General features: G+C 49.5%; 1 protein-coding gene across 2 annotated transcripts in view; it reads right to left on the bottom strand.

Annotated features, from left to right (window-relative positions):
- Window positions 1-25,482, bottom strand: part of LOC140903081 (excitatory amino acid transporter 1-like) — a 130,107-nt gene that overhangs the window by 11,435 nt on the left and 93,190 nt on the right. For both annotated transcript variants that reach the window (XM_073323803.1, XM_073323802.1), the window contains exons 7-9: window positions 20,330-20,563; window positions 17,973-18,167; window positions 3,174-3,308 (exon numbers count right to left, since the gene is read on the bottom strand). In XM_073323803.1, the coding sequence (XP_073179904.1) occupies window positions 3,174-3,308; window positions 17,973-18,167; window positions 20,330-20,563 (564 nt within the window). The remainder of the gene's footprint in view (window positions 1-3,173; window positions 3,309-17,972; window positions 18,168-20,329; window positions 20,564-25,482) is intronic.

Consider the following 25,482-nt stretch of genomic DNA (forward strand, 5'->3'; position numbering starts at 1 on the left):
CAGCTACGGAATGGCCCCCCCAACTTGGGACACCTGAAGTTCGGTTTGACTCAGAGAAGTGATTTTAAAAAGAGTCCTTCTTATTCAACTGATCTACCCCCGCCTCTCACTTCCGCCCGACACTTCCCTGGAATGTCAACAGGACCAGTACAGCTCCACCGGTTTCAAAGGGATTGCTCTCAGTTTACAACTGGTGTGAGAGGGAAATCAGGCTCTGTGCATCGCTCTCAGTTCTGCTGCCTTTAAGGGTCTCAAAAAACTTGTGACTGGTTTTCATCTGGCAGAGCCAGCTGGGCTGAGATAGAGTGAACTGCAGCCTGGCATTGACAGAACTTCCCATCACTTCACACTTGTGCAGTCCTGCTCCAAGCACCGGGGCCCCACAGCTCTCCTGGAGGGGTAATTTGGCCTGCAGAACCTTTTCTACTGGTGATGGTGGAACAGAGCCTGTCCCACAGGGCTCAGAGCTGGCAGCTGGCTTTGGATCGGACTCACTGAAAGACAAACAAGGACACCCCCCACCCCACCAAGCTGTCTCTGAGCAGAACTGTGCTTTAAAATGAGCCTGAACAAAACCAACCAACCAAACTGCCCCCACCAAGAGTTTGACATAATATGATTGAAAATCATTTCCCACCAAATTGCTCTGGTTTCTTTGCCAGTAGCTGTTATGTCATCGTTCTACTTATTTATACACACACAAAAAGGTAATTGTGAAATAATTAAAGTGGCCACACACAAAACACACCTGACACAAAACCATGGAGTGAGGAGTGAAGCCACTGACTGGTACACTCCCTCTACACCCACTGGCACGGATGGGACTGTCACATCTACCCCAGAACCTTAATGCTGCCCTCAGGGATGGCAGCCACCTACCCCACGAGCACTGTTGCCAATAGGACCTGTTTCTTCACCGTTTCACCTTGTGCTCCTATTCTTCCAGTTCGGTTGACTGTGGGAGGCACATCTAGGCAGAAGTCATTTATCCTTGAACTTGCTCTGCTTACTTGTAATTCTTATGACCCCACACAAACCCCCTTCTTGGCCTCTGTGTTGGTGACAATCAGATTGTCCCTGCTGATCCTGGTGTGTACTCTACGATTGGGGTGGGCTAGGTGCCCCCACGTTATGTAGGATGCACGCCTATTACAGTACCAGTTCAGGAATGAAAGGGATGAAAACTGATTCTTGACAAGCAGGGGCCCAGAGGGTGGATCGAGCCTGTGTCATGTTCTGACTTGACTACACCTCGCTATAGAGATGACACTATATGTTACATATGTTGCAAAATGTGGGGGTAGGAGGATGGAATCCCTCTGGGTTAAGGCTGCGCCACGTGGCGTACGGTAATGAAAAGGTGTGTGTCTGTGGGTGGAGTAGAGGGCATGTACTGCTAGGTGCTTTAACTTTTCATTTCCTTGCCTTTGTGGTTTGTCAGGTAACTTGCATGTGTGGCAGCTGGAACTGGTTCCCAGCAGAGGGGTTCGTGCATGAATTGCCTCAGTTTTGGAATGTTTAAGCACTTGCATGACGTGAGTGGGCCAAGCGTTGTGTGAGGGCAGGGGTTCAGAGGGGACAGGGAGGGTGCTGGGCCTGTGCACGTAGGAGTGGGTGGAGCTTTGCTGGGGGATGACCCCCGAACTGTGCAAACACAGCTCTGAGGGCCTGCTACAGTCACCCTGGCACCAGCCTACGCCCTGCCTTGCTCTAACCCGACCCTGTGAAGCAGCGAGCAGAAAACGCTTCAGCACCAGTTAACTGAGTGAGTTATGAAAGGACCCAAGGAAAGGAACAGAAGCAGGCTGCTGCAGCATGACCTCTGGCCATGAGGGGGTGCTCAGGAGGCAGCTGATCCCTTATACGGTGTAATCATTTAAACACAACAGCCAACATCATTTCATCAGCTCCCTATTTTCCTTCGCCTTCCTCAGCCAACTCCAGGCCTGAGACCCTTCGCCAGCCTCCGTCCCCTGCTCTGTGTTGCAGGGGTGCACGTTCTGGCACTCACCCGTAGCCATTTGCCTGCAGCCCTGGTCAATTTTCTTCTTACCAACGCAATCCTAGACTTGGGAGCTGCTCTTTCAGTCTATTCCTGTGTTAATTTTTAATGCCCATAGTTAGCGTGACCCGCTTCAGTCTGCATCACAATGAACGCAGAATACACAAATATTGCTGCTGTCTGCCAGGGCCACACTCCAGCCCCGGTGGAACCGTCCCAAAAGTGGGGGGGCAGGAACCCCGCTCCTTCCATTGCCCCGCCCCCGGCCATGCTGGAACCCGGAGCGGGCTGGGAGCCGTAGACCCTCCAACTGCCCGGTGTGAGGGGGCCGAGAGCAACCCCCGGTGCAGGTGGAGGGTTTGTGGCTCCCCACAGTTGCCTGCATGGCTATTACTCTGACCTGGCTCCGGCCAGGGGCTAGGGCCTCAGAGCCGCAGCCAGCCATTGTAAGAGCCGTGTGGCCAGGCAGCAATGAGGAGCCTCCACCTGCCCTGGGCTGGGGGCCTAGGAGCAGGGACATGGGCTGGGGGCTTCTCTTGGTCCCCCCCACCCCAATCAGGTGGAGTGTCAGTGGCATGGCACCCCCCGCTGCCCAGGCTCCTCAGCCGGGCTCCAGCTGGCAGCCTGGTCAGAGGGTGGGGCTCTAGGGGGAAGAAGAGGAGCAGGGTTGGAGGTGGGGGCAGGGCTAATCTGTCCACTTTCAAAAAGTGGGAGGATCATGGCCCCCTGGCCCTCCCTATTCTGGCGCCGATGCCACACTCCTGCCCCCAGGGAGCCCTGTGCCTCCTTGAGACACAATCCCTTCCCAAGCTCCCTGCGTGCAGTACTGCCCCAATGCAGGCCTGCACCTTTTGGGGACAAGCTGGCCCTGAAGGTCTAGGAAAAGTCTTTAGGACTTGGCCAGTTAGAGCAAATGGAGCCTACTCTGCTCAGTGACCCAGCTGCTCTGAACATGGTCACTTGTGCCTGGAGTCTCTGGGATATGTGCTGAGGAGCCCTGGCTGGACCCCACATGTAAAGGAGTAGGCTGCAAGCCTAGTGATACAAGGTGGTCCTAGAGCCTTCACTGTGCTGTTTGGACCAGGCACTGAGCACAGCAAACTCCCGCACATAGCAGGAAGGACCTGGCTCTGCAGCTGGAGCAGAGCTCGCCATTGTGCAGGGCACTTACAGAAACCAGTCCACCGCAATGATGAGGGTGATGTCCTCAGTTGGCAGCCCCACCGATGTCAGCACAATCATCATGGTCACCAGGCCTGCCTGGGGGATGCCTGCCGCTCCAATGCTGGCTGCAGTGGCAGTGATGCTGGGGAGGATAGGAAGCACAGTGATCAGCAGGAGAAAGAAAGGTGTGGGCCATGCCCTGCAAAGGGGCAGGTCTTCATTCAATCAGTGTACACTTCTGCTCCCGCTGAAGCCACCAAGATCTTTGCCTTTGGCATCAGTGGAGCAGGTTCAAGCCCTAAATTTGGTTCCACACTTATTTTTATTTTATTCTATTTTTTAATTGCATGAAAAAAAACTATATTAAAACGTTAAATATGCAAAGTCACACACTGCAAAGGTAGGAAATGGCAGATCTCTGGTGGCCTGTGCAAACCTAGTGCTGCCACCTTGTGTCTAGGCATTATGGTACATTCCTTAATTCTATAACCATGCACTATGTTTCCACAGGACTGCACCTCATTCAGCACAAAGGACGGACAGTGCTCAGTGAAGGAGGCAGCTTGTTCAGTATTCCTCAGTCAGTTTGTAGCCCCTGCCTTATTTACTGCCACCATCCAAACCCTGCACTGCATGTGTGATGTGGAGTCTAACTACTTCTATGGGGAAAAAATATACAATACTAGAGGGTTCTTCACCTTAGTGGGCAAAGGTAGAAAAAAAATCCAATGGCTGGAAGTTTCAGTTAGACAAACTCAAACTGGAAATAAGGAACAATTTTTAATATTGAGAGTAATTTACCATGGGAACAACTTACCAAGGAACGTAGTGGATTCTATTACTTGCAGTCTTTAAATCAAAATTGGACGTCTTTCTAAAGGATCTGCTCTCGTTAACCCAGAAGCTGTGGCCAGAATTATGGAGGAGGTCAGAACTGATGGGCAAAATGGACCCCTCTGGCTTTATGTCTATGAATCTATAAGATTAAAGAGCTCTCTGCAATCAGAAATCTTCTCACCGGGTAGGAACGTACAGACTGTGATCAAGTCACCTCTTACCCTTCTCTTCAATAAGCTAAATATATTGAGCTTCTTTAGGCTGTCACTGCAAGGCAGGTTCTACAGACCTTGAATCATTCTTGTAGCTCTGCTCTGAACCCTCTACAATTTTTCCAACATCCTTTTTCAGGCATGGAGGCCAGAACTGGACACAGTGTCCAATAAAGGTCTCATCAAGAACATAAGAACAACCATACTGGGTCAGACCAAAGGTCCATCTAGCCCAGTATCCTGTCTTCCAACAGTGGCCAATGCCAGGTGCCCCAGATGGAATGAACAGAACAGGTAATCATCAAGTGATCCAACCCCTATCGCCCATTCCCAGTCTTTGGTAACCAGAGGCTAGGGACACTACCCCTGCACATCCTGGCTAGTAACCATTGATAGACCTATCCTTCATGAATTTATCTAGCTCTTTTTAGAACCCTGTTATAGCTTTGGCCTTCACAACGTCTTCTGGCAAAGAGTTCCACAGGTTGACTGTGCGTTGTGTGAAGAAATGCTTCCTTTTGTTTGTTTTAAACAGCTGACCCAGGCACACACAGCTTGGGCTAAGGAGCTGTTTAATTGCAGTGTAGACTTCTGGACCTGGGTTGGAGCACAGGGTCTAGGACCCTGCAGCCCCGCAGCAGTCTGGAGTCAGCTGGCACAGGCCAGCCCAGTGTGTCTAACTGCAGTGTAGACATACCCTTAGAAGGAAACTTTCCCAGATAATAGGGATGCAGATATCACAGCTTGTTTGGATGTATAAATGGGAACATGGGGTAGGAATAGGGAGATGGTAATATCTCTGCCTACAATACTGATGAATGAGGATAATCAGTGAGACAGTAATACCAGGGTACAAAATATATTGGAAGGACAGAACAGATCATGCTGGTGGGGGAGTGGCACTATATGTGAAAGAAAGCATCGAATCAAATAAAGTAAAAATTTTAAATGAACCAAATTGTACCACAGAATCTCTATGGATAGCAATCCATACTTGAATAATAAGAAAATAGCAGTAGGGACATATTACTGACCACCTGACCAGGATGGTGATTGTGACTGTGAAATGCTCAGGGAGATTAGAGAGGCTATAAAAACAAAAAAACTCAATAATAATGGGGGATTTCAACTATCCCCATATTGACAGTCACCTCAGGACGGGATGCCGAGATAAAGTTTCTTGACACCTTAAATGACTGCTTCTTGGAGCAGCTAGTCCTGGAACCCACAAGAGGAGAGGCAATTCTACATTTAGTCCAAAATGGAGGACAGGATCTGGTCCAAGAGATGAATATAGCTGGACTGCTTGGTAATAGTGACCATAATATAACTGAATTTAACATCCCTGTGGCAGGGAAAACACCACGGCAGCCGAGCATGGTAGCATTTAATTTCAGAAAGGGGAACTACATGAAAATTAGGAAGTTTGTTAAACAGAAATTAAAAGGTACAGCACCAAAAGTGAAATCCCGGCAAGCTTCATGGAAACTTTTTAAAGACACTGTAACAGAGGCTCAACTCAAATGTATACCCCAAATTAAAAAACATAGTAAGAGAATCAAAAAAAGAGCCACCGTGGCTAAACAACAAAGTAAGAGAAGCAGTGAGAGGCAAAAAGGCATCCTTTAAAAAGTGGAAGTTAAATCCTAGTGAGGAAAATAGAAAGGAGCATAAAGGCTGGCAAGCAAAGTGTAAAAATATAATTAGGAAGGCCAAAAAAGAATGTGAAGAACAGTTAGCCAAAGACTCAAAAACTAATAGCAAAATTTTTTTAAGTACATCAGAAGCAGGAAGCCTGCTAAACAACCAGTGGGGCCCCTGGACGAACAAGATGCTAAAGGAGCACTCAAGGATGATAAGGCCATTTCAGAGAAACTGGTGTCCCTAGCCTCTGTTTGCCAGAAGCTGGGAATGGGCGACAGAGGATGGATTACTTGATGATTGCCTGTTCTGTTCATTCCCTCTGGGGCACCTGGCACAGGCCGCTGTCGTAAGACAGGAGACTGGGCTAGATGGACCGTTGGTCTGACCCGATGTGGCCGTTCGTATGTTCTATGGCAGAGGTAGGGAACCTTTTTTCTACCACAGATCACTGACCCACAGAAAACAATCAGTCGCGGGTCACATAATAGTAAAAAGCAAGGGTCTGATCTAAAGCCCCCAGCCACGCCCCTTCCACCTCCCTGCCAGAGTCCTGTGGCCCCCACACCACCCCATGACCACCGGCCCCAAACCCCGCCCCACGCTAGCCTCCCAGCCCCAGAGGGGTGCCGGGAGGGCAGATGGCGTGGGCCCCAGCCCTGCCCAGGCCTGGAGCGCCTGGAAGTCAGGCAGCACACAGGCCTGCCTAGACCCAGAGTGCCAGGAGGGCAGGCGGGCAGCCCTCCAAGCTCTGGCTGGAGCACAGGGGGACTGGAGGAGCTGCACGCTGCACGGTAGTGAACAGGCGGGGAGAGGGCCTGGGCAGGGTGGAGTGTGGCCCACGCCTGGCTGTTTGGGGAGTCACAGCCTTCCCCAGCCTATAGGATACACGGGTTGGATGAAATTAAGCAACGGGCCAGATCCGGCCCACAGGCCATAGGTTCCCCACTCCTGTTCTATGGCATGGGGAAGCCAGAGGTGTCTAATGGCAGTGTAGACATACCTGAAAGGGTCTCAACTTTTAAGGCAGGCCCTGAAGGGAAGCAGTTTCATAGATACTAAGGTCAGAAGAGACCATTATGATCATCCAGTCCAACCTCCCGCACAATGCAGGCCACAGAATCTCACCCACCCACTCCTGAAATAAACCTCTCAACTATGTCTGAGCTATCGAAGTCCTCAAATTGTGGTTTAAAGATTTCAAGGAGCAGAGAATCCTCCAGCGAGTGACCCGTGCCCCATGCTACAGAGGAAGGTGAAAAACCTCCAGGGCCTCTTCCAATCTGCCCTGGAGGAAAATTCCTTCCCGACACCAAATATGGCTATCAGCTAAACCCTGAGCATATGGGCAACATTCACCAGCCAGATACCCAGGAAAGAATTTTCTATAGTAACTCAGATCCCACCTCATCTAACATCCCAGTTTCCCTGGCTTTGGGTTATGATTCCAGGGCGAGAAATGGCTCAGAAGGGACTTATGGACAGAGACTGGTCAGCAGCTGGAAAGATGTGTGATTATATAAACATGCAGCCTGTAGAGGGGCTGGAGCGATGACCTTTGGTGCGGAGTTCAAACTCCACGAAGTGCAGGACTGCTCAGGTCCTGGTGCTATTTCATCCCTTTCTACAGACAAGAGCCACAGCACAATCCACCCAAGCTGGGACTGAATGGAACAACCTAGCCTGGGGGAGTCAAACTCCCAGCCCCTGCTGTGGGGTGAAGAACCCTCCTGCAGCCTTTGAGGAAGGCAGGAGTTCTCCTATGCTCTGATCTAGTCCAGTGCCAGTTCACAGAGCCAGTGTCACCCAAAGAGGCAAGTAGTGCGAGCAATACATTCAGTGTATCACAAAGGTGCTCAAATCCCATCAGCCGCAAGCTCAACAGCTGGCCTCGGTCACCAGGCAGGCTCCTGCCATCCCTGTGGGCAGTGGCTGGTCAGGCATGCAGCACAGTGCACACTTGCAATGGCCATGAACGCAGGCTGCTTCCTGCATCCATACTCTGGTCTACTGTGTCCCAGCAGCAGTATGTGCCCTCCCCTGCACTTACCCATTTCAAAGGGAGATTTCAGGGCTCTGAGGGATGGAGCAGCCAGGAATGCCTAGGAATTCCACCCCCGCTGGGACATTCAGTCATAACTGCAAAGTGTTCCCGTGAGTTTGCCTGTTCCAGCGCAGGCATGCTGGCTGCTTGCTTTGTAACTCGCCATCTAGCCGGGCACTCCAGGGCAGAGCTGAGATCTGGGGACCCTCAAGCTATAGTTTGGGCTTTTGGCCCTTTTCACAGGTAACATCAATCAGGGAAGTTCAGTTTACAACCTGCTCACCGAGTTCAGTGATTAGCGAACATTACTGCTGCAGAGACAAGGCGTGGGAGGGAATAGCTTTGATTGGATCAGCTTCTGCTGGGGAAAGAGACAAGCTTTTAAGCTGCACTGAGCTCTTCTTCAGGGCTGGCCCAGCTTGTCTCCTTCTCCAACAGAAGCTGGTCCAAGGAAAGATATATTCCAGGTGAGCCCTGAGTGGGCCTGACTGTTATAAAAAGCCAGTCAGCTGCGAACCAGCTGAGCAGCGAACAGGAGAGAGGCTAACAGAGGGAGTTCACCTGGGGAGAGCCCACTGAGGCTTACATCTTGCTGTCTTCTCTGAGTAGTTACTAAAATTCCTGAGGAAACTCGTAGAAGGAAGGTAATATGGATGGTGAGCGTTCAGCTGTTGTGACCTACACTGGATGTGCCATGTTTGTCTTTCTTCCACAGGACAGAAGCCACTTTGTCTGTACGAAGTGCAAGCTGGTCTCCATATTGGAAGAGAAGGTTCAAGGTCTGGAGCAACAGGTATTGACCCTGCGTTGCATAAGAGAAACTGAAGATTTCCTGGACAGACGTCAGGATATGCTTCTAAGGACACAACATTCTGAAGATTCAGAGCAGGTTGCGCAGCGGGGACAGACGGACGGTGAAGAAATTTGGCAGCATGTGACCTCCAGAAGAAGAAAGGGGAGCGTCCATGTACCAGCAACGCAGATGCAGGTAAACAACCTTTTTCATGTTCTCCCCACAGCTACTAATGCAGAGAGTGGACTACATCTGAGGGAAGGGAACAGAAGGAGACTCCGCCGATTGGAAAGCATGAGATGCACTGTCCTAGGGTTGGGGGTTCCACGACCACCACTCCCAAGAGAAGGAGAAGGGTGGTGGTGGTCGCGGACTCTCTCCTCAGGGGGACTGAGTCATCTATCTGCCGCCCCGACCGGGAAAACCGAGAAGTCTGCTGCTTGCCAGGAGCTAAGATTCGCGATGTGACGGAGAGACTGCCAAGACTCATCAAGCCCTCGGATCGCTACCCCTTTCTGCTTCTGCACGTGGGCACCAATGATACTGCCAAGAATGACCTTGAATGGATCACTGCAGACTACGTGGCTCTGGGAAGAAGGATAAAGGAGTTTGAGGTGCAAGTGGTCTTCTCGTCCATCCTCCCCGTGGAAGGAAAAGGCCCAGGTAGAGACCAACGAATCGTGGAAGTCAATGAATGGCTACGCAGGTGGTGTCAGAGAGAAGGCTTTGGATTCTTTGACCATGGGATGGTGTTCCAAGAAGGAGGAGTGCTAGGCAGAGACGGGCTCCACCTAACTAAGAGAGGGAAGAGCATCTTCGCAAGCAGGCTGGCTAACCTAGTGAAGTGGGCTTTAAACTAGGTTCACCGGGGGAAGGAGACCAAAGCCCTGAGGTAAGTGGGGACGTGGGATACCGGGAGGACGCACGAGCAGGAGGATGCGAGAGGGAAGGGCTCCTGTCTCATACTGAGAAAGAGGGACAATCAGCAAGTTATCTCAAGTGCCTATACACAAATGCAAGAAGCCTGGGACACAAGCAGGGAGAACTGAAAGTCCTGGCACAGTCAAGGAATTATAATGTAGATTCATAGATATTTAGGTCAGAAGGGACCATTATGATCATCTAGTCTGACCTCCTGCACAATGCAGGCCACAGAATTTCACCCACCACTCCTAAAAAAGACCTCACACCTATATCTGTGCTATTGAAGTCCTCAAATTGTAGTTTGAAGACCTCAAGGAGCAGAGAATCCTCCAGCAAGTGACCCGTGCCCCATGCTACAGAGGAAGGCGAAAAACCTCCAGGGCCTTCCAATCTGCCCTGGAGGAAAATTCCTTCCCGACCCCAAATATGGCGATCAGCTAAACCCTGAGCATATGGGCAAGATTCATCAGCCAGATACTACAGAAAATTCTTTCCCGGGTAACTTGGATCTTACCCCATCTAAAAACCCATCACAGGCCATTGGGCCTATTTACCATGAATATTTAATTACCAAAACCATGTTATCCCATCATACCATCTCCTCCATAAACTTATCGAGTTTAATCTTAAAGCAAGATAGATCTTTTGCCCCCACTACTTCCCTCGGAAGGCTATTCCAAAACTTCATTCCTCTGATGGTTAGAAACCTTCGTCTAATTTCTAATCTAAATTTCCTAGTGGCCAGTTTATATCCATTTGTTCTTGTGTCCACATTGGTACTGAGTTTAAATAATTCCTCTCCCTCTCTGGTATTTATCCCTCTGATATATTTATAGAGAGCAATCATATCTCCCCTCAACCTTCTTTTAGTTAGGCTAAACAAGCCAAGCTCCCTGAGTCTCCTTTCATAAGACAAGTTTTCCATTCCTCGGATCATCCTAGTAGCCCTTCTCTGTACCTGTTCCAGTTTGAATTCATCCTTCTTAAACATGGGAGACCAGAACTGCACACAGTATTCCAGGTGAGGTCTCACCAGTGCCTTATATAACGGTACTAAAACCTCCTTATCCCTACTGGAAATACCTCTCCTGATGCATCCCAAGACGACATTAGCTTTTTTCACAGCCATATCACATTGGCAGCTCATAGTCATCCTATGATCAACCAATACTCCAAGGTCCTTTTCCTCCTCCGTTACTTCTAGTTGATGCGTCCCTAGCTTATAACTAAAATTCTTGTTATTAATCCCTAAATGCATGACCTTACACTTCTCACTATTAAATTTCATCCTATTCCTATTACTCCAGTTTACAAGGTCATCCAGATCCTCCTGTAGGGTATCCCTGTCCTTCTCTAAATTAGCAATACCTCCCAGCTTTGTATCATCTGCAAACTTTATTAGCACACTCCCACTTTTTGTGCCCAGGTCAGTAATAAAAAGATTAAATAAGATTGGTCCCAAAACTGATCCTTGAGGAACTCCACTGGTAACCTCCCTCCAACTTGACAGTTCACCTTTCAGTAGGACCCGTTGTAGTCTCCCCTTTAACCAATTCCCTATCCACCTTTCAATTTTCCTATTGATGCCCATCTTATCCAATTTAACTAATAATTCCCCATGTGGCACAGTATCAAACGCCTTACTAAAATCTAAGTAAATTAGATCCACTGCGTTTCCTTTATCTAAAAAATCTGTTACTCTCTCAAAGAAGGAGATCAGGTTGGTTTGGCACGATCTACCTTTTGTAAAACCATGTTGTATTTTGTCCCATTTACCATTGACTTCAATGTCCTTAACTACCTTCTCCTTCAAAATTTTTTCCAAGACCTTGCATACTACAGATGTCAAACTAACAGGCCTATAATTACTTGGATCACTTTTTTTCCCTTTCTTAAAAATAGGAACTATGTTAGCAATTCTCCAATCATACGGTACAACCCCTGAGTTTACAGATTCATTAAAAATTCTTGCTAATGGACTTGCAATTTCTTGTGCCAATTCTTTTAATATTCTTGGATGAAGATTATCTGGGCCCCCCGATTTAGTCCCATTAAGCTGTTTGAGTTTCGCTTCTACCTCAGATATGGTGATGTCTACCTCCATATCCTCATTCCCATTTATCATGCTACCATTATCCCTAAGATCCTCTTTAGTCTTATTAAAGACTGAGGCAAAGTATTTGTTTAGATATTGGGCCATGCCTAGATTATCCTTGACCTCCACTCCATCCTCAGTTTTTAGCGGTCCCACTTCTTTCTTTGTTTTCTTCCTATTTATATGACTATAGAACCTTTTACTATTGGTTTTAATTCCCTTTGCAAGGTCCAACTCTACTTGACTTTTAGCCTGTCTCACTTTATCCCTACATATTCTGACCTCAATAAGGTAGCTTTCCTTACTGATCCCTCCCTTCTTCCACTCCCTATATGCTTTCTGCTTTTTCTTAATTACCTCTCTAAGATGCTTGCTCATCCAGCTTGGTCTACAACTCCTGCCTATGAATTTTTTCCCCTTTCTTGGGATGCAGGCTTCCAATAGCTTCTGCAGCTTTAATTTAAAATAATCCCAGGCCTCCTCTACCTTTAAACCCATAAATTCTTCAGTCCAATCCACTTCCCTAACTAATTTCCTTAATTTTTGAAAGTCAGCCCTTTTGAAATCAAAAGCCCTAGTTGCAGATTTATTTTTGTTAATCCTTCCATTCAATTTGAACTGAATTAGCTCATGATCACTTGAGCCAAGATTATCCCCTACAACCATTTCCTCTATGAGGTCCTCATTACTCACCAAGACCAAATCTAAAATGGCATCCCCTCTAGTCGGTTCAGCAACTACTTGCTGAAGGAATCCATCAGCTATCGCATCTAGGAAAATCTGAGCCCTATTATTATTACTAGCACTCGTCCTCCAGTCTATATCTGGGAAGTTAAAGTCTCCCATGATCACACAGTTTCCATTAGTATTTACTTTATTAAAAACATTAAAAAGGGCTCTATCCATATCCAAATTAGATCCCGGCGGTCTATAGCACACCCCAAGCACCATCCCAGGGGAGGCTCTAATAGTTTTCTTCCCCAATTTAATTGTTGCCCAGACAGACTCAGTCATAGCCATTTCATCGCTTCTTATTTCTTTACATTCTATCTCATCATTGATATACAGTGCTACTCCACCACCTTTACCTTTATTTCGGTCTTTCCTAAACAGCACAGACCCTTCAATACCTGTAGCCCAGTCATGACGACTATTCCACCAGGTCTCTGTTATACCTAGAATATCTGGTTTCACTTCCTGTACCAGTAACTCTAGTTCCTCCATTTTGTTACCTAGGCTCCTTGCATTAGTGTACAAACATCTTAATTTTTGCTGTTTGGCCTCACTCACATTCTGAGCCCTATTAGGCACGGTTATTTTACTACCAGTATAACCTATTAGACTTGTATCTACACTGCCCTTCCTCCTACCTACAGCTGTATCCACTCTTACTTCATTTTCTTTCCACTCTACGCTAAATTCTGGCATGGAGATTACCTGGACATCTCCCAACCATCTCCCCCAAATTCCTAGTTTAAAGCTCTCTTAATCAGTTGTGCCAGCCTCCATCCTAGAAGTCTATTTCCTTCCCTACTCAGATGAAGTCCATCCCGAGAGAACTGTCCTCTATCCATGAATGCCTCCCAATGGCCATACATCCCAAAGCCCTCCTTATAGCACCACTGCCTAAGCCATCTATTGATAGTCATAATCTTGTCACACCTTTGTTGCCCTTCTCTAGGAACAGGCAGAATCCCACTAAAGATCACCTGAGCCTCAATTTCCTTAAGCGTCCTCCCCAGCCTAGCATAGTCTCCCTTAATACTTTCCAGCGAGAATCTAGCCGTATCATTTGTTCCCACATGAAGGATAATTAGGGGATTCTTTCCCGCTCCCTTTAGAATCCTTTTCAACCTCAGGTCTACATCCCGTATCTTAGCACCTGGAAGACAGCACACCCTCCTATTTTCTGGATCAGCTCTGGTTACAGGCCTATCTATTCTTCTCAGTAAAGAGTCCCCAATCACATAGACCTGCCTTTTCCTAGTGACGGTGCTATTCTCCAGTCTATCCCCTGTTCCCTCTGACTGCAAGTTTTTTCCATTCCCATTCTCCCTTGTAATCCTTTTTAACCCATCCTGTATCCTCCTGGGGCTCATATTTGGTGTAATCTCCATTAACTCTTCCCCTTTTCCTATAGGACTAACCGCTCTTCTCTTCTTCCTTGCCCTGTCACCTTCAGTGACTACCTGCTGAGCCCCTTCTTCATTTTCCAACTCTGCAAACCTATTCTGAAGCTCTATTTCTCCTTCACTAGCCCGTCTTTTCCTCTGCCTAGTTCTTTTAGTCACATGCTTCCACTGACCACTTTCCTCACCCAGTCTCCCCTCAGAATTCCCTAGTCCTGCTTCCATCTGCAAGTCTGAGCTTTTCCCTTCAGATACCTCATGTCTTTGCTCCATAATCTGCTCAAACCCCTTCCTAAACTCTACCAGACTTTCCACCTGCATCTCCAAACCTCTGATCTTTTCCTCCATCAGCTCTATCAGACGGCATTTCATGCAGAGAAAACTCTTACCAGGTGCCCCCTCCAGGATCATGTACATACCACAGCTTCCACATCCAGTCATCTTCATTGTGTCATCTGCTACATGGGTCACTCCCACTGCCACCTCTGAATCTGTCATAGCCTTCCCACCTAAATCCTGTTAATCTGGGAAACACAAACCACACCAAAACACCACCACCCACAGCAAAACCAAACCCCACACAAGCACCACAAGTCAAACTCCCACTCAGACTCCCCTGTTTACAGCTCTGTTTGCTAGCTCCTGTGCTGCTGCCTGACTGGCTGCTACCTTTATAGGACCCCTAGTCAGTGAAGCCCCGCCCCCTAATCAGGGCTCAGCTTCTCTCCCAGCACAAAGCCCCTACAAGCCTCTACACATACAGATACTACCAATACAAAACCAAACAAACACAAATACCTTCTCCTCCAACAGAACTCCCACTCAAACTCCCCTGTTTACAGCTCTGTTTGCTAGCTCCTGTGCCGCTGCAGCTGTCTGTGCCGCTGCCTGACTGTGATTGGAATAACAGAGACTTGGTGGGATAACTCACATGACTGGAGTACTGTCATGGATGGATACAAACTGTTCAGGAAGGACAGGCAGAGCAGAAAAGGTGGGGGAGTTGCATTGTATGTATGAGAGCAGTATGACTGCTCAGAGCTCCGGTATGAAACTGCAGAAAAACCCGAGTGTCTCTGGGTTAAGTTTAGAAGTGTGAGCAACAAGGGTGATGTCGTGGTGGGAGTCTGCTATAGATCACCGGACCAGGGGGATGAGGTGGACGAGGCTTTCTTCTGGCAACTCACGGAAGTTGCTAGATCGCAGGCCCTGGTTCTCATGGGAGACTTCAATCACCCTGATATCTGTTGGGAGAGCAATACCGCGGTGCACAGACAATCCAGGAAGTTTTTGGAAAGTGTAGAGGACAATTTCCTGGTGCAAGTGCTAGAGGAACCAACTAGGGGCAGAGCTCTCCTTGACCTGCTGCTCACAAACCAGGAAGAATTAGTAGGGGAAGCTAAAGTGGATGGGAACCTGGGAGGCAGTGACCATGAGATGGTCGAGTTCAGGATCCTGACAAAAGGAAGAAAGGAGAGCAGCAAAATACAGACCCTGGACTTCAGAAAAGCAGACTTTGACTCCCTCAGGGAACTGATGGGCAGGATCCCCTGGAAGAATAACACGAGGGGGAAAGGACTCCAGGAGAGCTGGCTGTATTTTAAAGAAGCCTTATTGAGGTTACAGGGACGAACCAGACTGATGTAGAGAAAGAATAGTAAATATAGCAGGTGACCAGCTTGGCTTAACAGTGAAATCTTTACTGATCTTGAACACAAAAAAGAAGCTTACAAGAAGTTGGGGATTGGTCCTGCTTTGAGCAGGGGGTTGGACTAGATGACCTCCTGAGGTCCCTTCCAACCCTGATATTCTATGATTCTATGATTGGACAAATGACCAGGGAAGAGTATAAAAATATTGCTCGGGCATGCAGGAGTGAAATCAGGAAGGCCAAATCACACCTGGAGTTGCAGCTAGCAAGAGATGTGAAGAGTAACAAGAAGGGTTTCTTCAGGTATGTTAGCAATAAGAAGAAAGTCAAGGAAAGTGTGGGCCCCTAACTGAATGAGGGAGGCAACCTAGTGACAGAGGATGTGGAAAAAGTGAATGTACTCAATGCTTTTTTTGCCTCTGTCTTCACGAACAAGGTCAGCTCCCAGACTACTGCACTGGGCAGCACAGCATGGGGAGGAGGTGACCAGCCCTCTGTGGAGAAAGAAGTGGTTCGGGACTATTTAGAAAAGCTGGACGAGCACAAGTCCATGGGGCCGGGTGCACTGCATCCGAGAGTGCTAAAGGAGTTGGCAGATGTGATTGCAGAGCCATTGGCCATTATCTTTGAAAACTCATGGCTATCGGTGGAGATCCCAGAAGACTGGAAAAACGTTAATGTAGTGCCCATCTTTAAAAAAGGGAAAAAGGAGGATCCTGGGAACTACAGGCCAGTCAGCCTCACCTCAGTCCCTGGAAAAATCATGGAGCAGGTCCTCAAGGAATCAATTCTGAAGCACTTAGAGGAGAGGAAAGTGATCAGGAACAGTCAGCATGGATTCACCAAGGGCAAGTTATGCCTGACTAATCTAATTGCCTTGTATGATGAAATAACTGGCTCTGTGGATGTGGGGAAAGCAGTGGATGGAGTTCCTTGACTTTAGCAAAGCTTTTGACACGGTCTCCCACAGTATTCTTGCCAGCAAGTTAAAGAAGTATGGGCTGGATGAATGGACTATAAAGTGGATAGAAAGCTGGCTTGATTGTCAGGCTCAACGGGTAGTGATCAATGGCTCCATGTCTAGTTGGCAGCCGGTATCAAGCCGAGTGCCCCAAGGGTTGGTCCTGGGGCCGGTTTTGTTCAATATCTTCATAAATGATCTGGAGGATGGCATGGATTGCACTCTCAGCAAGTTTGTAGATGACACTAAACTGGGAGGAGAGGTAGATATGCTGGAGGGAAGGGATAGGATACAGAGGGACCTGGAAAATTGAAGGTTTGGGCCAAAAGAAATCTGATGAGGTTCAACAAGGCCAAGTGCAGAGTCCTGCACTTAGGACGGAAGAATCCAATGCACCGCTACAGACTAGAGACCAAATGGCTAGGCAGCAGTTCTGCAGAAAACAATCTAGGGGTTATAGTGGAGGAGAAGCTGGATATGAGTCAACAGTGTGCCCTTGTTGCCAAGAAGGCCAATGGCATTTTGGGATGTATAAGTAGGAGCATTGCCAGCAGATCGAGGGACGTGATCGTTCCCCTCTATTCGGCATTGATGAGGCCTCATCTGGAGTACTGTGTCCACTTTTGGGCCCCACACTACAAGAAGGATGTGGAAAAATTGGCAAGCATCCAGCGGAGGCAACAAAAATGATTAGGGGACTGGAACACATGACTTATGAGGAGAGGCTGAGGGAACTGTGATTGTTTAGTCTGCGGAAAAGAAGAATGAGGGGGGATTTGATAGCTGCTTTCAACTACCTGAAAGGGGGTTCCAAAGAGGATGGATCTAGACTGTTCTCAGTGGTAGCAGATGGCAGAACAAGGAGTAATGGTCTCAGGTTGCAGTGGGGGAGGTTTAGGTTGGATATTAGGAAAAACCTTTTCACTAGGAGGGTGGTGAAACACTGGAATGCGTTACCTAGGGAGGTGGTGGAATCTCCTTCCTTAGAGGTTTTTAAGATCAGGCTTGAAAAAGCCCTGGCTGGGATGATTTACCTGGGGATTGGTCCTCCTTTGAGCAGGGGGTTGGACTAGATGACCTCCTGAGGTCCCTTCCAACCCTGAGATTCTATGATTCTATGATATTCCCTCTCCCACCTTATCTCTGTAATAGCCTGGGACCAACATGGTTGCAACAACACTGCAAACTGCGGTCATTGTCAGAGTCCCCTCCACCCTCAATCCCCCAACCCCCAACCTTTGCTGCTTGGCTCTCATGGGCTCATTCTGCTCACCATGGGGAGAGACTTCATGTACCCCAGTCTGAAAACCACAGCCTGATCTCTGGCCTGGGGCAGAACCGCCTCCCAGAACATGGCTGGCAAAAGTGGGGCCCTCTCTGAATTTGTTGTTTCCCCCTCTTCTCAGTCCCTTTTCAAAGCAGAACCAGTGCCTGATCCCTTTGGGGTCAGCCGTCAAGCCCTGCAAGATCCCCGATGCCTGACTCCCTCTGAATGGCAGAGGTTCTTGGGCCCAGTCACCTGATTGTGATGATTTGCCCGAAGTCGAGCTCGTAGTTGTTGACTTGTGCGATGAAGATGGCTGCCAGGGCCTCGTATAGAGCTGTGCCATCCATGTTAATGGTCGCGCCTACGGGCAGAACGAACCTGGTGATGCGCTTGTCCACCCCGTTGTTGTCTTCCAAGCACCTGAACGTAATGGGGAGTGTTGCCGAGCTGAAAGGAAACCCCAAACACCATGAAAGAGCCACACCCAACCTCTGCACCAGGGAGGGGGCCCTGGCCGGAGGCGTTTTGTGACCCCACTCACTCAGCAATAGACCCTGAAGGCTACTGGAGCCTACGCTGGGGGGAAGGACCAAGGGCTTGGCCCCTGGCATGGTGCCTCCAAGAACCTCTGTATTGTAGAGTGAGGCAGAAAGGTGGAAAGGGACTTGCCCAAAGTGACATGGAGAGTTAAGCTCAGAGCAAAGAGCAGAACCCAGGTTTCCTGACTCCCAGAGCTCTAACCACCAGACCATGCTGCCTTCCTCTAGGAAATAGCAAAGGCCACGCACTCCAGCATGCTTGGCCCTTCCCTGGTTTGTTATTATCCCACATCCCTGCTTTCTTGCCCTGCAAGGTGTAGAGGGGGAGGTCAGAAGTGGCTGCTGGGAGTCAGTGCAGACTGAGTGGGTCTCTTGGTGGTATAGTGCACTTTGAAGCTGCCTGAGAGTGTCAGGACTCCCAGCCCTGCTGCTGGCTGGGAGTGACGGTGTCAGGCCAGGAGTGGGGCCTCGCAGCAGGTTCCGCAGAAAGCTGTTTGTACTGCAGGAGTGTGGCACCATCTTGAGCTTCTTTGCACCAGTCTTAGACAAGGGTCTTGAGGCCCTTCTCCCCAATCACTGAGAAAGACTAGACAGCCTTGTCTGAGTGTGTATGTGTGAGTGTGTGAGAGCACATGTGAGTGCATGTGTGTGAGTGCGCATGTGTGAGTGCGTGTGAGAGCGGGTGTGTGAGAGCGCATGTGAATGTGTGTGAGCATTTGTGTGTGTGACTGCGTGTCTGTGAGAGCGCATGTGTGTGTATGAGAGCACGTGTGAGCGTGTCTGTGAATGTGTGTGTGAGAGGCAGGCTGAGCAGTCTCCCCCAGGCCAGGCCAGTGGTATATGAGTTTGGGCCCTGAGCTCAGGCGTGCAGTCCAGGACCAGCGGCTAAGTCCCCACCATCTCCTCCCCAGACAGATATGTTCGCCTCCTTGGTGGCTGGCACATACACTAATGCACGTAGATGGAGGCAGCCTGCCCTCATGATCACAGCTCCAATCCAGGGCCAAAGAAGGCCATGGGACTTTGTTGGGCTTGGGACTGGGTTCTAGGGCAAGAAGCTGGGAATCCCACCCCACAGCCTTGCGGTGGCAAGAGTTCAGCACTCACTGAGAATAACGAGAGCTTCTGAGCATGTGTCCCATGATGTCTAATTAGCTCCCCAGCCCTCCCCCACAGGTAGGGTTGCCAACTTTCTAATTGCACAAAACCCTTCATCAGCAACACCCTTGCCACGCCCCTGCCCTGCCCCACCCCTGAGGCCCCACACTCCACTCACTCTAGCCCTCCTCCCTCCTTCGCTCGCTCTCCCGCACCCTCACTCACTTTCACTGGGCTGGGGCAGAGGGTTGAGCTGTGGGAGGGGGTACAGGCTCTGGGCTGGGGGTGTGGGCTCTGGGGTGGGGCCAGAAATGAGGGGTTCAGGGTGTGGGAGGGGGCTCTGGGCTGGGGCAGTGGGTTGGGGTGCAGGAAGGGGTGCAGGGTGCAGACTCCGGGAGGGAGGAAGGGGGTGGGAGTGGGTTCTGATCTGGGGCAGAGGATTCGGGCTCCAGCTGGGCAGCGCTTACCTCAGGTGGCTCCCAGTCGGCGGCGCAGTGGGGCTAAGGCAGGCTCCCTGCCTGCCCTGGCTCCATGCTGCTCCTGGAAGTGGCCGGCATGTCTGACCCCTGGCGGAGACACAGCCAGGCAGTTCTGCACAGTGCACACTGCCCGCATCCACAGGCGCCATCCCCACAGCTCCCACTGGTGTGGTTCCTGGCCAACGGGAGCTGCGGAGCTGGCGCTCGGGGCAAGGGTAGTGCACGGAGCTTCCCTGATCACCCCTGTGCCTAGGGGCTGCAGGGACATGCTGGCTGCTTCCAGGAGCTGCATGGAGCCAGGGCAGGCAGGGAGCCTGCCTTAGCCCCACTGTGCTGCTGACCAGACTTTTAACAGCCCGGTCAGCAGTGTTGACCGGAGCCGCCAGGGTCCTTTTTCGACTGGGAATTCCGGTTGAAAACCAGATGCCTGGCAACCCTGCCCACGGGTTGCTGTGCCCCTGCCCAGCGCAGTCTGCCTGGGGAAGCAGCATACCTTGAGGAGGTGCCCAGTGCGGTGATGAGGGCCTGCAGAAGGCCTGTGATGAACACCCATGGGTTCTTGTGGGTGACAATGAAGTACAGCAGCGGCAGGACACACAGGGAGTGTATGAGCAACCCCACGATGACGGTGAGCGTGTACATTCCCAGCTGGCCCCCCATTACTGCTAAGTTGTCCATCTCCAGAATCTTGCCAGCGATTAAGAATAGGATCCCGACGGGGGCGTACCTGTCACAGAACACAGGGACCAGGGCTTAGAACTGGCCTCCAGAATCGCACATAACTGCATCGGCTCTCCCACGCTGTACAGAGCCACAGGAGGTTGGGGCACCCAAAGACACAGGCCACGCATGAAGTCGCCAGACGGGGTTTTAGCTGCCCCCTCCTGGAAGCTGCAGGGACAGCAGAGAGCTGACCTGTGGATTCAAATGACCAAGCAATGTCTGTCTGTCAATGGCCTCAGTCCCCTGCTGGCTGCACAGGCTGGGGCACTGGGTGGGATTGCTCCTCCACTGAAATCCACCCCTCTGTGATAGCACTGGCCTCTGCATGACGGGCTCTCCAAATCCCTTTCTGTCCCCTCCCAGCCAGGCCCCTCCACCTGGAGGGCAGTATTAACTCAGGGCGAGGTACAGGCAGGAGCATCATGGAAACACTGGCTATGCAGATATTTTCATGTAAACCCTTCTTGAAATATCGGTGGGACTCAGGGGAGCAAATGTTGCTAGCAATGCTGAACTTGGGTCCAAGCAGAGAAGTAAAAGGAGAGGCTGGTCAGGAAACATTTTGTCTGAAGTATGTTTGCATCAGCCCTTACATCCTCTCCTGCGTTGGGACCTGCCCTCTCTGCTCCTCCATTTCCGTCTCACCCCACAGAACTTCCTAACTAGGGCTCCCAGCTCCGATCCCATCCCGCGAGTGCAGGGCTCCCAGCTCCGATGCCATCCCGTGAACACAGGGCTCCCAGCTCCCATCCTATCCTGGCAGCGCAGGGCTCCCGGCTCCGATATACCATTCTGAGAACGCAGGGCTCCCGGCTCTGATCCCATCCCGCGAGCACAGGGCTCTAGGCTCTGATCCCATCCCGCAAGCGCAGAACTCCCGCCTCCCATCCCATCCTGCGGGAGCAGAGCTCCCAGCTCTGATCCATCCTGCGGGTGCAGGGCTCCCATCCCACGAGCACAGGGCTCCCAGATCCCATTCCATGAGTACAGGGCTCTCAGCTCCCATCCATCCTGCGGGTGCAGAGCTCCCGGCTCTGATCCATCTAGTGAGTGCAGGGCTGCCTTTCAGCGGGAGGCGCCCTAGTGCTGAGATGGAGGCGGTCACAGGAAGGTAAAATTAGGGAAAGATAAAAGAGAACCATGCCTCCATGGACACACCCTTCAGGTACTCAGGGTCCCACTCAGGACTCCCGGCTCCCAGTCAGAGCTCAGACTGTGGCTTTGAGGCTTACACTCGTGGCTCAGGGCTCACCCCTAGGGACTCCCATTCAAGTGTTCGTATTCAAGAGGCTCAGGGCTCACACTCAGCCATGTGGGAAGTTTGGAACAGTTCAGGCATCTTGGCTTTCCTCTGCCCCTCCCGGCCTCAGCGTGAAAGCACATTCCCAGCAGGAGGCAGCAGCTAGGGCTCCCCGGAGGCAGCCTGTCCTTGGGAGATTTGACCTGATTTGAATAATGTGCCAGACCTTTAGGGGCTTGTCTGCCCCTGTGCCCCTTGGCAGCTCCCTTGACCATAGCTCTCCCCAACTCACCCTGGCCCTTGCATAGTAGAAATCTCCTGCAACTCAGGTTGCAGTCATTGAATGTGCCCTTTCCTTCAGCTGGGCATGCATGAGAGCAAAGCATTTAGAAGCCAAATAACTTTGATGTCAGTGATCAGAGGAGGGAGTTGTTGGTTCTAGCCCCGCATGAGCCAGGGACAGGGAGAACAGGCTCCTCACAAGCTGTACTCACTAGCTTGACTTGGTGCATTGCTGTTTAAGGAGGTGGCTCAGTGTTGCAGGTGCTGCAAGGAGCCTTCCCTTCTGAATCACTATGATGGTCCCAATGCAGTGGACAAGCGGCCATTTCCCAACAGACACCATCACAGAAAATAGTCTCAGCAGAGAGACCCGGCCTGCCAGTCCAGCACATTCCATCAGTTCATGGGAAAGGGAAAACGCCACATCCCACCCGTGACAGGAAACACTGTGCTATTAATCCTTCCATGCAAAGCCGTCACAGGACTGAACAGATGGTCAAACTGAGTCACACAGAGGTTATGTGGTTTGCCCAGCATCACAGAGTGACCCAGTGACAGAGAGGAAGATAAAAAACAGGAGTCCTGACTCCAGAGTTGGCTTTCGATCAACATTTTTAGTGGTCCATGAGTTTGGGGTTCTGAATTTTGTAAGACAGATCTGCCTCCTTCAATCTCCATTTTTCAACAGTCTGAGGGTCCCTTCCCCACAAAATACCCACCAGCCGAGGGTGCCCTGAGCTAGGAGCCAGGAGTGTCAGGAGTTCAAGGCTCAGAATCTCCAGTCAATACTGTCACCTATTCATAGCTTCCAAGACCCAGAAGAGACCTTTGTGATCACCTAGTCTGAATCCCTGGATAGCACAGGCCAGAGACCTACCCCAGGAGAACTCCTAGAGTGGGCCCCTTAGAAAAAATCCAATCTTGATTTAAATATTGTTTATGATGGAGAATCCACCATGCCCCATAGTAAATTGTTCCAATGGTTAACTACTCTTACCATTAAAAATGTGTGCCTTATTTTCAATCTGAATTGGGCTATCTTCAATGTTCAGCCATTGGATAGTGTTAGATCTGTGCTTGGCTGAAAAGCCCATTATCAAATATTTGTTCCCCATGTAGGTATTTAGAGTGTAATTAACTTGCCCCTTAACCTTCTCTTTGTTATAATTGACTGAGCTCCTTGAGTCTATCACTACAAAGCATGTTTTCTAATCCTTTAGTCATTCTCATGGCTTTTCTCTGAACCCTCTCAAATGTACCAACATCCTTCTTGAATTGTGAGCACCAGAACTGGACACAGAATTCCAGCAACAGTCACACCAGGGCCAATACAGAAGTAAAATAACCTCTCTACTCCTACTTGAGATTTCCCTTGCTTATGCACCGAAGGATTGCATTAGACCTTTGGAGTGCAGCGTTGCACTGGGAGCTCATGTTCAGCTGATTGTCCACCTCTACCATGACCCCTGAATCTTTTTCAGAGTCACTGCTTCCCAGGATAGTGTTCCCCATCCTGGAAGTAGGGCCTCCATTCTTTGTTTCCAGATGTACACAGGTATATTTTGCTGTATTAAAAGTATATTTTGCTTCCCAAGCAATCCAGATCTGACCTCTACCATATTTACCACTCCCACAATTTTTGTGTCATCCACAAACTTTATTATTGATGATTTGATGTCTTCTTTCAGATTATTGATAAAAATGTTAAGTAGCATAGGGCCAAGAACTGATCCCTGTGGGACCCCACTAGAAACACACCCACTCAATGATTCCCCATTTACAATGATATTTTGAGACCTATCAGTTAGTCAGTTTTTAATCCATTTAGTGTGCACCGTGTTAATTTTACAACCACCTAGATTTTTAATCAAAATGTCCTTTGATAACCAATATGGCCTCTTCCTTGACAGGGGGATTGTGGCTTTTGGGGCAACTAGGGCTATGTTTACACTAGCACTTGTGTCGGTAAAACTTTGAGTCCGGGGTATGAAAAAACACCCCCTGACAGACATAAGTTTCACAGACAAAAGCGTCGGTGTGGGCTGCGCTATGTTGGCAGGAGACACTCTGCTGCCGACAGAGCTACTGCCACTCGTTGGGGTGGTTTAATTACGCTGGTGGGAGAGCAGCCACACAGGAGACCTTACAGCGGTGCCGCTGCAGCGATAGGGCTGTGCCCCTGTAAGGTCTGTAGTGTAGACACAGCCTCATAAAGTGGCCTTAATTCACAGTCATTCACTTTGTTCTGATTCAATTCTTCCTCCCAGCTGACTTGGCTCATAATTGTTTTCAGCTTTGTGAAACTGGCCCTTTTAAAGCACCAAGTATTGATATCACTGGACTCCATTCTGTTTGTACATTATAAATGTGATAAGTCATGATCACTTGTGCCTAAGCTACCATTCATTTTTAGTTCTGTGCTCAGTTCCTCTTTAGCTGTCAAGACAAGGTCTAATATAGACTTCCCCCATGTTGGATGCAACACTTTTTGAGTTCACAGCCCTTTTTGCTGGGCAAGGCTTCAGACCCCTACCTTAGGAAGACCAGTATCATCCCCCCATTTTACAGCTAACAGGACTCCTGGCAATTAGAAACAGATGCCAGATCTCTAATACCCAGATCCAAGATTCAGTCACTCCTCCTTTCAACTAGAGTCTGCTGAACCTATGCACTTGGCTCTCTGGCTGCAGCAACTGCTCTAACCACTCCTGTCCCAGGCTCAGAAACAGAACCCCGGAGTCCTGACACCCAGTATTCTACTGCTGTGTTGCAAGCAATGTATTGTCCACTGATAAAACGTGTGTCACACACCCCTCTATTGGCTGAGCCATACAGAGGATAACAGCCTACTACTGCTACCAGCAACACTTTTAGCTCAAGGGGCAAATATATGTTAAATGCCCCAAAACTTCATTACTGCAGAGTTAAAGTTGCCCAGTGGTGCCTCCTGCCCTTCCAGAATGTGGACAGTGGCTAAACCAAAACCTCTGAAAATCAGAAAATACAAAGTTAAGGTACATGCCAGCCCTGCAATGCAACCTTAACTGTGCCAATTCTGGAGCTGGTAACAGCCACTGGGAATGGGTTAAAGGTTAACAAACTACCAAGGAAAGTGGTGGATTCTTCACCTCTTGATCTCCACAAATGCAGACTGATCACCCTTCTGGAGGGTGCTGTAGTCAGACACAAGTTATTAGTCTCAGTACAGGAGTATCTGGATAAAAAGGCAGGACATTGACACAGGGCAATCTGGATTGCTTGGGAAGCTGGGCACAGGCAAACAATACATATTTTTAAAGTACCTACACGGGAACAGAAATTTGATACCAGAGCACTCTGCACTCTAGCAGAGAAAGGTCTAACATGTTAATGGCTGGAAGCTGAAGCCAGATAAATTCAGT

This window comes from Lepidochelys kempii, chromosome 25 (assembly GCF_965140265.1).
Source record: "Lepidochelys kempii isolate rLepKem1 chromosome 25, rLepKem1.hap2, whole genome shotgun sequence".
In the NCBI taxonomy this organism is placed as follows: Eukaryota; Metazoa; Chordata; order Testudines; family Cheloniidae; genus Lepidochelys; species Lepidochelys kempii.